At 35.5% G+C, this 13503-nt stretch overlaps 1 protein-coding gene across 9 annotated transcripts in view; it reads right to left on the reverse strand.

Moving 5' to 3' along the window:
* PHC3 (polyhomeotic homolog 3) overlaps positions 1-13503 on the reverse strand; it is an 85383-nt gene that overhangs the window by 49747 nt on the left and 22133 nt on the right. For 7 of the 9 annotated variants that reach the window (XR_010943561.1, XR_010943562.1, XR_010943563.1 and 4 more), the window contains exons 5-7: positions 11379-11537; positions 9208-9306; positions 2539-2785 (exon numbers count right to left, since the gene is read on the reverse strand). Coding sequence is in view for 6 of the 9 variants with exons in the window: in XM_067737994.1 (XP_067594095.1) it covers positions 2539-2785; positions 9208-9306; positions 11379-11537 (505 nt within the window). In the remaining 3 variants the exon portion in view is untranslated. The remainder of the gene's footprint in view (positions 1-2538; positions 2786-9207; positions 9307-11378; positions 11538-13503) is intronic. The other 2 variants (XM_067737995.1, XM_067737998.1) reach the window with 1 other exon arrangement.

Here is a 13503-nt window from a genome sequence, read left to right on the forward strand (position 1 = left end):
TTGAACTAACCCTGAAAGAGTTCCTACCTTTCTCTTTGAAAGGAAATTAACCTATCCTCCATTATAATCTATCAAAACTATAGAAATCAATATAAATTGTCCCCTGAGCAGTCATTCCAAGCACAGTGGGTCACTGCCTCTCCACACTAACTCCTTCCATCAACACTGGCCAGGGAATTCCCTGGCGTTCCAGTGGTTAGGACTCTGCGCTTTCACTGCCGAGGGCATGGGTTCAACCTCTGGTTGGGTAACTAAGATCCCACAAGCCATGGAGCGCAGCCAAACAGAAAACAAAACAAAGAAAAACACTGGCCAGAGGCTGGTTTGAGGCTAAGAATACTCTGGACAATACAGTACAAAAATCCTGTTATCATGCCATATAGATAGCAGGACCTTGCACACAGATGTTTATAAAAAAGAATTCACATCTAACCATACTATGAGTGGATTTATTATTTATACATTCTAACAAACCCTTCACTTAGCTAAGATTCAGATTGAAGAATTCTAAGCAGTGATACCTAGTTAGTACAAATGGAAAAAACTGTGCTATAACTTCCAAAATCCAAATGGAAAAAAAAAATCAACTATTAATCCAACAAATATTTACTATTGTCCACCTATTATAGATACAAGTACATATAAGGCATAACTTGGTGCTGTCAAGATAAAAGAATGAAAAGGTTAATCTGAAAAAGGATTAAAAGACTTAATAAATGTAAAGTACCTGACACATAGGTGCTTGATATTAGTTCCCTACCCTCAAAGAGCTTACTTACTGTCTAGTAGAAAAGCTAAGATCAATAAGTATATAAATAACTATAAAAGAAAAAGTACCACAAAGAAATATAAAAATGCTATACAAGGGACTTCCCTGGTGGTCCAGTTAAGACTCTGCACTCCCAGTGCAAGGGGCCCAGGTTCGATCCCTGGTCAGGGAACTAGATCCCACATGACACAACCAAGAGTTCACATGCCGCACCTAAAGATCCCACATGCTGCAACTAAAAGATCCCCGCATGCTGCAACTAAGACCCAGTGCAGACAATTAAATAAATATATACTTTTTAAATGCTATACAACTTCAGAAGGAGAGATTTCTAACTAGGGGAATCAAACAATTCCAAGATCTTGAGATTGCGTGATACAGAGAATGTTGGCAATATCAGCACAGAAGAAACATAAAAAGAGAAAAGGCAACCTTCAGCAGTGTAAAATGGATCTTTAAAAAGTAATGCAAAAAAAAGAAAAAAAGTAATGCATAATTATAAAAGGATAGAAAGAAGATGCTTACCTGATGAGGCTGGATCAAAGGAAGATTTTTTTTTTAATGTAACATATGTGAGGTATCTAGCCCAGTGCGTCACACACACACACACACACACACACACACTTTCAATAAACAATAGTTAAACTGGTATAAAAACATATGTAGAGGGCTTCCCGGGTGGCGCAGTGGTTGAGCGTCCACCTGCCGATGCAGGGGACACGGGTTCGTGCCCCGGTCCGGGAGGATCCCACATGCCGCGGAGCGGCTGGGCCCGTGAGCCATGGCCGCTGAGCCTGCGCGTCCGGAGCCTGTGCTCCGCAATGGGAGAGGCCACAACAGTGAGAGGCCCGCGTAGCAAAAAAAACAAAAACAAAACAAACAAACAAACAAACACCATATGTAGATATATTAAGAATAGGAGAGATCTAAGTATGCTTAAGAAGCAAAAGAAAGGATCCAGCATGAGGGAGACAAAAGATGCTATAATAACTATGAAAGAAGGTCAGGAGTCAGTAAAAAAGATGCAATCAATGACACAAGGAAATAGTGCTAACTTTAAAGAAGAAAGCAGATAATTCCTTATCCTATTAGAAGTGAAGAAAGCTCAACACTGAGAAATTCTGAGATGAACAGAAGACACGGTAAGGAAACTCAGTCTGCACGGCCCCAGAATTTCCAGCATGAGAACCATGAAGCAACATTATCTGTAGATGGCAGAGGGAGCACACATGGGATTCAAAGGCTGATGAAAATGAAAACGACTTAGTTGATTCCCTGACATTTGCCTCTCAGAGATGAAATCAAAGATGGAAAAATAGCAACATGGTGAGGAAAATAATTATGCATAATCCTTATTTTTGGAAACTGATAAATTCCTTCCACCAATGACAATGTTAAAGAAAAATACATACTTGCTTTTTTTAAAAAGATTTTAATTTTGTTCCACTAAAGCACATTAAACCACAGGCAAATTATTTTAAAGCTAAAAGGTTTTATCGACATAACAGCAGATCAGCACATGATGAAGATGTTAATCAAATGTCAACTGACCCAAAAAATCTATTTTATTATTATAATTTGTTTTAGCTGTTGGGCTCTTTTGATTTCTCTTTTTTCAAGCTACACTACTGTTCTTTTGTTAACTTATAAAATTCACATTTTAAAATGTTTTAAAAGTATTCTCTTTCAAGTAATGGACATCTTTTGTTTTGCTCTGCCTGCTAAGAAAATGAATAATGCAACTGTTTTCAACAAAAGCTTTATCCCACCTGGTGCTATTAACTGGTGAATACTTGATGTCCGGGTGACAGCTGTGCTTCGTGATTCCAGACTTGGACTTTCTCCTTTCTTATTACTTTCTGGAGAAGGATCTCGTTGGCTGATTTTAGAACTGGTCACTGTTGTTTTGTTATGACAAATTGTCAATGACTGAGTTTGACTAGTACTTTTTGGCGGACCATTTTGTGAGCTAGATAATACACCCAACTTCTGGCTGCGTAATGTTAAATTCTGAACCTAAGAACCACATAACAAAAAATAAGGATGAAACAGATGGTATTAATTGATGTGGTAATCACTACCATTATAACAACAATGACAACACATTTATATTATGCTTTTTATATTATGCATAAAGCTACAAGCACTTGAAACAACTAATTAACCCTGAAGGAAAGGGGAGCTATTATTCTAAGTAATCATATCTTAAACATTAAGTGGCAATTTTTTTAAAAAGACATTAAGGAAAAGAATCGTTAAGAACTAAATGAAAATAGAATATATATATATATATATATATACACACATATATATATTGCAAATGAACTATCAATATGAGGAAATTACTCTGCAACATACTGCATTTTAAAGTTACCAGGTCAGAGACAGTCAAAAGGAAGGAGAACGAGGAAGAGCATTCCAGGCAAAAAGGAATACTTGAGCAAAGCTGCAGAGGTGGGAGAGCCCAGGGTGTGGAGGGAAGAATGAGCAATTCCTTCTACTTCACTGAGTTCTCCATGACAGGACTGTGAAACATTTTAAGGCTACAAGTCCCTCATAAACTTGTGAGAAATTACTACGCACAATTAGGATAGTGTGGATATAATATTGCTATCTTAATAAAGATCAGAAAGATAACAAAAAAAGCAAGTTAATAGGTCTATAGAGATTATAAGGGAACATTAATCTTCTAAGTAAGAAGACAAATTCATGAAATCACCTACCCCATTGTGATAATTATGAAAAGCATTTCCTATTAACTAACTTTAAAGAGTTAGTGAGATTTTGTTGTGGTGGTTATGAAACACTCATTTGCCTTTGAGAACTAGATCCCATGAACTAAAGACATCATGCATGGCCTTGAAATGGTTTACGTGATGACTCCTATCTACACCGGGGCTATTCTAAACACACTGCCAGTCTGGATGGTGGCAAGGATTATCCCAATTACTCTCACCTGAGGTCTATAACATTTTCAAACAGCAAGGCAAAAATGCCTCTCCAATAGCTTCCTAACCTTTTGCCTCAGAAATGAATGCACCTAATACATTTATGCTAGCACTGGCCCTGGGAGGGAAACTGAAGTAAAAGAGATTCTAAAGTAACAAATATATTGCTGCTTTATGAATGTTCTTCAGTTTCATGTGTGTTCTGTCTCTACAGCTGTATCATTAACTGATGCTCTATACCTTCTCTTTCCAAGTGCCAATGCAGTGTTCAGCCAACAGCAGATGCTGAATAAATGTTTACTTCAGGGCAGCTGAAGTTTTAATCAGTTCTATTCTAAGCTACTGAAAGAATTTTCTAAGTGGATCATATGGAGCATCTTCTCTGATTTTTGTCAAATATTTCACAGCATTGTAAATGGACTAACTACTGCTGTATTACTGAAATTTAATGCAAAAATAAAATATGCTAAAATCCACATTTCTCAGCTTGCCACTCAAAGCCCTCCACAGTCTGGGCCCAAACTGCTTTGAGCCCCTTTTTCCACTATTTATTTCACAATCCTCATACTCTAGCCAAACTGTTCTGCTCACCCTTCTCCAAACATACCTTGCACTGTCTTCATTTAGAGCCCTTGCTCAAATTCCTCTTTCCTCAACGCTGTCTCTTGAAGCCCAACACAGTGCTCAAGACCATTAAAATTCTACCCATTCTCCCAAAGAAACCTCTCGAAGTCCCTGGTTAGAAATAATTTCTCCTCCCCTCTATGCTTTTCCCATAGAATTTGGATCATAGTGGCCTATACCAATGACAAACATCTAGCTTGGTTTAGAATTACTAATGTCTGTGTCTGTGAAATACTGGGACTCTGACTGGCAGGCTCTCATCTCTGACATTCATTTTTGTACTCCCCGCAATTCCGGCTGCAGACATAACAGAAACTACACAAGTCTGAGGTATTCTCCTATATCTGATTCTGAAAAATGTATTGCATGGATTTTGTTGCTCTTGTTGTTGTTAAGTATCTTGTTTTATTTATGGTTTTCTTAAGCTAACATTAAAATCTGTTCATGTTTTACCAAAAGAAATCTCAACAAATGTCTAGCAGAGGAATATTAAAATCTCTCAGGAAGCAAGGGAAAAACAGCAAGAAATTTAACATCTGCCATAAATAATGTATAAGGTGGACCACAGAATGATGGTAATCAAGGTCTGAACTATAACCTGAAAAACAAAAGCTTTCCTTCAAAGGAAAAGCATATTCAAAGTAAATGAGGATCTGACACAGTGAACCCTTAAGCTGTAGCAGTCCATTTCTATAGAATAATATATTTTTCTTCTAATTTTCCTTTTGTTTTCTGGAATTCTGAAAGAAAACGTATGCATGTGCGTATTATATACTATATGTTATTTATATGAATAGATAAATTTTAGAATATGGCTTTACTATCTATGGTCATCTTGGCTTAAATATTTACAATAAATTTCAAACATGTAAACTACACTCCTAAAGCATATACAGAGCTAACTGAGCTGTTAATAGATCACATATTCAGATTTCCTTGACAGAGCTTCACTTTTAAAAAGAACCCACCCTTTCTAAGATAAAGAATATTATGGCATCTAATGCCCAACTTTAATTTCATCTGAACTTTTCCTGTGATCAGTTTGGGGAAACTTTCTGACTTTTGAAAAAGTCAAGGTTTCCCACAAAGTATTTTTGCTAATTTCACACCTTACATTTTTATAGTGGATTATCCAAATACCCTCACTTCAGTTTTTTAATTTGGATCTAACAAATAATGTGTGAATTATCGTAGGACCTCTTCTTCGTACATAAGGAAATTAAGAGTTCATGTCACACTGCCAGCAGTAGAACTGTTTCTAGCTTTTAAATTTAAAAGGCTGTTTTCTCCTCAATTCTTACAGAATTGCCCAGAGAGCCTTGGTAAGATTTCTTACTTTTCTATAACATACTTTTAGTCTTATGATATCTTTCTGAAAGTCACATTTTTTTTTCATGATAAGGAGAAGAGATGGAGCATTTAAAATGGTAAGATATTCCGAATTTCTCATTTTTTTACAGTATGCTATAAATTTTAATACTGAGGAAAAATTAACTGTTATACTGACTTTTGTCAGTTAAAGAGTACTAAAATAAAACTTCAAATTTGGTATTTCTCAATTACAAACAAATTAAATGTTTTAAAAACTGCAAATATATGTTTAAAAATTAACAAAGTGGAGCACAAATTTTTCAAAACTAACAGCCCTGAACTTGAGGAAAGTTACCACTGGAATATTCAAAATATTAGCATCACCTACCACTGTCAGCCTCATTCACTGCCACTTCTAAAGCACAGCAAAGAAAAACATTAGTAGAGAAGTTCCTAAAGGTCAATCCATCCCTCTAGTTCCTCAGTCTATCCTTGAATTGAGTCAGATTATTAGAAAGCCACATACCTATACACATCAAACTGGACCCCAAAGAGCTAATTCTACAAATTACTTTGACTATGAGAACCCACAAAACAGACTGTGCTCTAGAGAGTTTGTTAGTTGTATTTTCCTAATAACTGGTTTATTTTACCTTGGAAACTGCAAATCCTTTAAATGGTTGAGCTTCTCTCTTCACTATTAGCTACATGAAAGCTAAGAACCAAATTCATGACTCATCTTTAGACAGTGCATAACAAAAACAGTAATTAGTAGCATGTGATATCTTATGTGCCAGGCACTATGCTGAGTGCTTTATTTATGATTACTGTCTCATTTATTCCTTATAACAACTCTGAGTTATTACTTCCAGTTCACAGTGAAGAAACTGAGGCTTAGCATAAGTAATAACAGCTAACATTTAGTGAGTGCTCACTAGGTAACAGACACTGTTCTGTTTTTCATTTATTAACCTATTTAATCCTCATTACAACTCTACGAAGCAATACATTTATTTTATATTGTTGAAACTGAGGTTTAAGGATATACAATGAGAAGGTGGTAGAACATGTATTTGAATCCAGAGAATCTGGCTCCAGAGTCCAAACTTATAAACACCATGCTATACTATGACCTATCCAAAATCAATCAACTGGCAAGTGACAAAGCAACTGTTGCTGAAGTCAGACTATAAACCCAGGTCTTCCTATTCTCCCCTTTGCAGAAAAAGTACTAATGAGTACCTACAATATTCTAGACACTAAACATATATTACTCACTCTTCAACTTACCCTGCAAGTATATATGACTATTAGAGATGTTTGGTAACTTATCTCAAGCCATACAACTAATAAATGACTGCAGTGGGAGTTGACCTTAAGCCCATGCAGGACTTCATGCATGTAATTTCAATGGCAACCACACGCCCAGCTCCATGCCACTTTATCATTCTGGAAGTTGACAGGTTTTATAAAACCAAACCAAACCAAACCAAACCAAAACAAACAGGAAGATAATATCTTCAACAAATTCATTCCACAAAGAGACATTTAAAGTTTAGAGCTGAAAAAACCTTAAAGTTAACAAAAGTCTCATTTTGTAAATATGGAAACTGAAGTCCAAATAAGTTAAGGAACTATAGAGGGTCACAGAGCACATTATGAGAAACCGGAGTTTAACTGATCACCATCTTTATATGCTGATATATGAAAATTGGACTTTGTTATTAAATAAAATAGAGATTCTATGAAAAATACCAAAGAATATTACTGCTATCTCATTTTTTACTTTTTACCAGATGACTGAGATTATTAAATTAAAAATTCAAAGCCAAGGATGACCTTGAGATATACCAATTTCTGCCATATGCAATCCAAAACATTATCTATGGAAAAATATCAAAATGGTATCATACAATATAAAAGTCTACTCAACTGTTTTAATTTAAAATTTACTCAATTTCATTCATTTTTATTAACTTTACTGAGGTGTGACTTACATACAATAAAATGAATGAACCAGTTCAATAAGTTTTGACATTATGTATATACCATGTTACCACCACCCCAATCAAGATATAGAACATTTCCATCACTCATACCCCTTCCCAGTCAATCGCCCCCACCTTCTGCCCCAGGTAGCACAAATCCATTTTTTTTCACTATAGATTAGTTCTGCCTGTTCAGAAATTTCATATAAATAGAGTCACAGAGTATTGCACTCTGTGATGTCTGGCATCATTTACTAATTATAATGTTTCTGAGATGTACCAGTAGTTTCTTCCTTTTTATTTCTGAGTAATATTCCACAATATGTTTATCCATTCACCAGTTAAAAGACAGTGGTTACTTCCAGTTTGGGGCTATTCTGAATAGAGCTGCTATGAACATTCATTTAAATATCTTCATGTGGATATATGTTTTCAAATCTCTCAGGGTAAACATCTAGAAGTGGAATTGCTGGGTAACATGTTAAGCATATGTTTAACTTTATAAGAAAACTTTTTCAAAGTGGTTGTACTCTTTTACACTTTCACCAGCCACATATGATAGTATGGTTCCTCCACATTCTCGCCAAAATGTGGCATTTTCAGTCTCCTTCATTTCAGACATTCTAGTGAGTGTGTAGTGATATTCACTGTGGTTTTGATTTATATTTCTAGGAAGATTAATCATGTCGAGCATTTTTTCATGTGCTTCTTGGCCTTTCGCATATCTTCTGTGAAGTGTTCAAATTTCTGCCCACTTTTAACTGAACTGTTCATGATCTTATTACTGAGTTGTAAACCCACTTTATATATTCTGAATACAAGTCCTTTGTCAGATATATGTATTGTGAACATTTTCCCTCAGTCTGTGGCTTTGCCTCTTTGTTTTTGTAGCAATGCCTTTTGAAGAACAGTTTTTAAATTTTGATAAAGTCCAATTTATCATTCTTTTCTTTTACAGTTAATGCTTTTTGTGTCCTATCTGAGAAAGCTTTGCCTACCCTGGAGTTGTAGAGATATCCCCTATGTTTTCTTCTAGAGGTTTTATAGTTTTGTCTTTTGTCTTTAGGTCTACATTACTTCTGGTTTATTTTTGTGAATGGTGTAAGGAGAAAATTAAAGTTCATTTTTTCCATAGTACCAAACAAAGTATAAACAAAAAACTGAGTAACATTCTGCTCAATTTTTTAAGTTTAAAGTTTACCCAGCTCATTTTTAAATTTAAAAGCCATCGTGACACGGTTATTACCTAACTGCTTACAAAGGAATCTAAAGAAAAGAATATATCTCACATAATAAATCTGCTTTACAATAAAACTAAACATACAATGTCATAGCAAAACGTATTAACTTTCACTAATGTCAAATAACCTAAATATCCCTGTTTAATGGCATTATAATTTCTATAAAACCAAAAAATTTTCTTGAAGTTCTCACTGGATTAAATGTTGATCTGAAATGTGTGACAAAGAGCACTGAAACTATCAGTAACTTAAACACAAATGTATGTTTACCTTTAGCCTGAAGACCCAGACCTTAAGTACCACATTATGAAGCTAGACAAGCTCACCTGAGTAGCTGCAGACTGACAGGAAGATGACGATGACGACGAGACAACAGGAATGTCAGACTGTACAGCAGCCACAGTGGTAGCGGGTGTGAAAATCAGCTGTACAGACAGAAAAACCAAAAAAATACCCTAAGACAAAAGAACATGTCCCACACACAATGTATAGCAGGCAAGAGAGACTGAAATTTGTGACAGAAAGACAATGCAGTTTAGGATTGTCTCCTAAGCAAAAGGTCTTACATGACAAGGAGAACTTTTTGATAATAGAGAACTCAAAAGGAAAAAAAAAAACCAGAAACATTTTTGAAACAGCTCATGATTCTGATGAGTAGAAAATAAATCAGTGCTCAAAAAAGAAAATGTATTTTGGCAATATGAAATCCTCATACCAAATTTTTCCCCAAATAAGCTATTATACTTAAACTTTTCCCAGCTCAAAACTATTGTGGCAGGATTCCTAAAATGGAAGTTAGAATAGGCAACCATAGTCACTGCTCTTGAATGCAAACTAAATTTCAGTGAGAAACATGAAAAGAAACACCAAAAAGTCTTTTCAGTCCTCTTTACCCCAAAGGATAACTATGCCACATGCTACGTTACAATATTTCACTCAGCTACACAGGATCTGTGCAGTACAAACCTAGGTTGCTCTTGATTTTAAAACTATTTGTAAAGAAATATTCATTCTAAATGTAAATGCCACAACATGTTAAAAGTCAACAACAAAGCAGCCTGCAAAAAAAAACTTCACATCAAAAAAAAAAGAAAAAGAAAGGAAAGACATACTTGATTTATTTAATTATCACCATCTCTTTTCAAATACTTTTTTTCAATACTGAAACAGAATGCCATTAATTTAAAAAGGCAATACAATCCACTCAGAGATTATCCAATCCAATTTAGTAAATTATGACAGTTGTTTCAAAGAACCTGTGAATACTCTATCTCAAAACTGCATCAAGTTATACAGTTCCTCAAAAGCCATTTCTGTTTAAATTAAAATTACCAATTAAAGGATCATTTAAACTTCAGTTCTTTACATACTAAATTTAAGTGAATTAAATAACAAGTATAACTTTCACAAGAAAGTAATTTCTAGTACAAACAGCTAAAAGCACTATACCTAAAAAGATGTTCTATCTAGCGTGAACCATATTAAACTGCCAGTTTTAGAAGTCAAAAACGGTCCAGTAGCAACCATTTCAAATGGTTCTCCCTAATTCTGAAGTATATTACTGATTAAATAAGATCTCATGGGGAAAAAACCCCAGAAATATGGTAATGTCTATTGAATAGTCTGTAAATAAAAAGAGGGTCATATCATTGTTTCCTGTTAGAAATATGATGGAAACCTTCTTTGCAATTTTAGTGTAGAACTGGGGATCCAGATATATATTCAGTTCACTGGATAAAAAAGAATATAAATAAATACATATCAGGGACAAAGTTCTTCTCTAGCTACCTGTAAAGACATCAAATAAAGTAAATGTCAACCAATTTTTACATTCCTTAAAGAAGGCTCAACAAGTAAATTAGGAAATCAGTAGATAACACAATAGCCAAATTAACATTCCTGTATTAACAAAAGATCAAAGTGAGCATAGGAACACAAATCACCTTGCAGATTTTAAGACGGGAATAACCAAAGCTAAGACTCATCTGGTAAATTATCACGAACTCCAATCCAGATTTCAGAAGATCCCACAATATAAATTCTAATTTATAGTTAACAACAAAGTTTTTTATGTTTCTAACAATTTCATCAAATCTAAGATGTCAAAGATATACGGTGATTTTATGTATCACTACAAGCACCAACTACAACCGTAAGATGCCATCAATTATAAAATGCATCTCAGTTTCAGAAGATGTTAAAATATGAAAAAGGGTTTGAAATCAAAGAAATTTGATATTAAAAATTAATCACTCCTATGTTACAGAATCTGTTAGCTCCCTAATGCTGCTAATTACTATTTGATACACCAAGAAGGCCTACCAATTAAAGGTAGAATTTTTCATGACATAAATGTATAAGAGCTAGGCACATACACAAAAATTTTGTTAAACATTTCTTAAATATTAAAAATGCCTCCTATTGCATCAAATCAAGAAACATTTTGATCTCTCTCAAGTCTTTAAACACTGAAAAAATCTGGTAGCTCATATCTTACCATTTGAGCTCGGAGATACATTTGAGCTTGGCTTGCCGTTAAGGTAGGGGAGGTACTCCCTAGTAACATAGTCTGTTGGGTAATACTGCCACTGGTAGAACTGGAAGCCTGGGAACGGCTTATTAACTGTGCAGGTGTAGGAGAAGTAGAGAGGTTGATCTAAGGAAGAAAACATATCAGGTCATAGGCTTCCATTTCTTGCTTCCATGTCACTGAATTTCACCAAGCTGCAGTTAGGCAATCAATGGTATATATTGTGGCTGAGGAACCTAAGAGAGGGCTTCATCTTTGACAGACCCATCATTTCTATAGGCGATTATTTGCGCATATGCAAACAATAGCATGTACTGGTTAGTAATTAGGACAATTTTTAAGGATATCCTCATTGTGTTTCATAAGATTCCAACATCTTAAAATATCATTTCTACTATCTCCCAAAAATTAGGGCTATTGTTCCATTATTTTAATATTCCATGTAGTGACTTAAAACATTTGAATCAACAGTCTACATTATTTTGTCATTTTCTGTCACATTTCGAGGGATTTCTGAAATGAACAAAAGTTAAAACACAGATAATCCATGCACATGTATATAAACATACACGTAACATATAACTAGTATAAAATTCTCCTTCAAAAGCTCTCAGAAAAGAAGAAAATAGAATTGTTACTGGTCAAACAGACGGAAAACTCCTGAATATTGGTTACAAGATTAAATTATAAACACTAAAGCTACTGTTAAAGAATAAACTAGTGCATGGTCTATCTCTAGGATATATAAGAGACTGGTAACTGGTTGTACCTGTGAAGGCAAACTGGGTGGGAACAGGACAAAGGGACATATGTAGACTACCACATGCATACATGCATGCATGTATTATCCATTTTAAAAATAAATAATATTTTTAACGAGAATAACATAATGCAACCTCAAATCCTTTTTATGGACAATGTAGAGAATAAAATTAAGAAATAAGAAATAGTTTATTAGACTTCTGATTCAAGGAACAAGGCAGATTGAACTAATACATCCACGTGCCCAAATGCACTCACTGAAATGCAAGATCAACATGAAAAATTATAAAAATATATAACTGAACTCAAAAAAGGGGAAGGGAGGGGGAATTCCCAGGTGCCGGAAAGGAAGAAACTCAAAGATGTAAGCTCCAGCTGACACCAAGGCAATCTAGGGAGATATTGGCCCACAGAGATAGAAGACCTGATTTTGAGCCTATTTCAGGGGGGACCTAGAAGTAAAACCTGTTTTGAGCCAAGATCCTCAAAAGAGCTCCTCAATATGTGAAAAGGAGCTGGAAAAGCTCCATCTATGCTTCCTGAGAAGCAGCAAGAAAGGTTGCTATCTGTCCTGCCCCAGGTGGAAGGAGAGAGGCTCTTATGAGAATCAAAACTTCAGGTTTGCACCACATAGGGGTACAGAATCCATATTCACACTACCTGCACAGTTCCATAATATATCCCAAAACATTAGCATTTGTACCAGTCCGGGACATTTGTTAAACTGAACAAGTGACTGGAGGAGGCTGAGTGAAAGCTATACAGAAGGACCTCTCTATACCGTTTTCGTAACTTCCTGAGTCGATAATTATTTAAAAATAAAAAGTTAAATAAACTGCATAGTGGGTACACAAGTTGGTTAACTAATTATATTTATCTGTATCTTTTAAGTATTTCTTAATTTTAATAAAATACTTAAATCTGTATTTGGGTGCGTTGGGTCTTCGTTGCTGCACACAGGCTTTCTCTAGTTGCAGCAAGTGGGGGCTACTCTTCATTGCAGTGCACCGGCTTCTCAATGCAGTGGTTTCTCTTGTTGCGGAGCATGGGCTAGGCACGTGGGCTTCATTGGTTGTGGCGCGTGGGCTCAGTCGTTGTGGCACGCAGGCTCTAGAGTGCAGGCTCAGCAGTTGTGGTGCACGGGCTTAGTTGCTCCATGGCATGTGGGATCTTCCCGGACCAGGGCTCAAACCCATGTCCCCTGCATTGGCAGGCGGATTCTTAACCACTGCACCACCAGGGAAGCCCTATCATTCCTTCTTAAACCAGCTTCTCCTCAAATGGCCACTGGCATCTTCTAAAAATCCCCCAAGACAGACTAATCTGGAAA

This window comes from Pseudorca crassidens, chromosome 5, assembly GCF_039906515.1.
Source record: "Pseudorca crassidens isolate mPseCra1 chromosome 5, mPseCra1.hap1, whole genome shotgun sequence".
NCBI lineage: Eukaryota > Metazoa > Chordata > Mammalia > Artiodactyla > Delphinidae > Pseudorca > Pseudorca crassidens.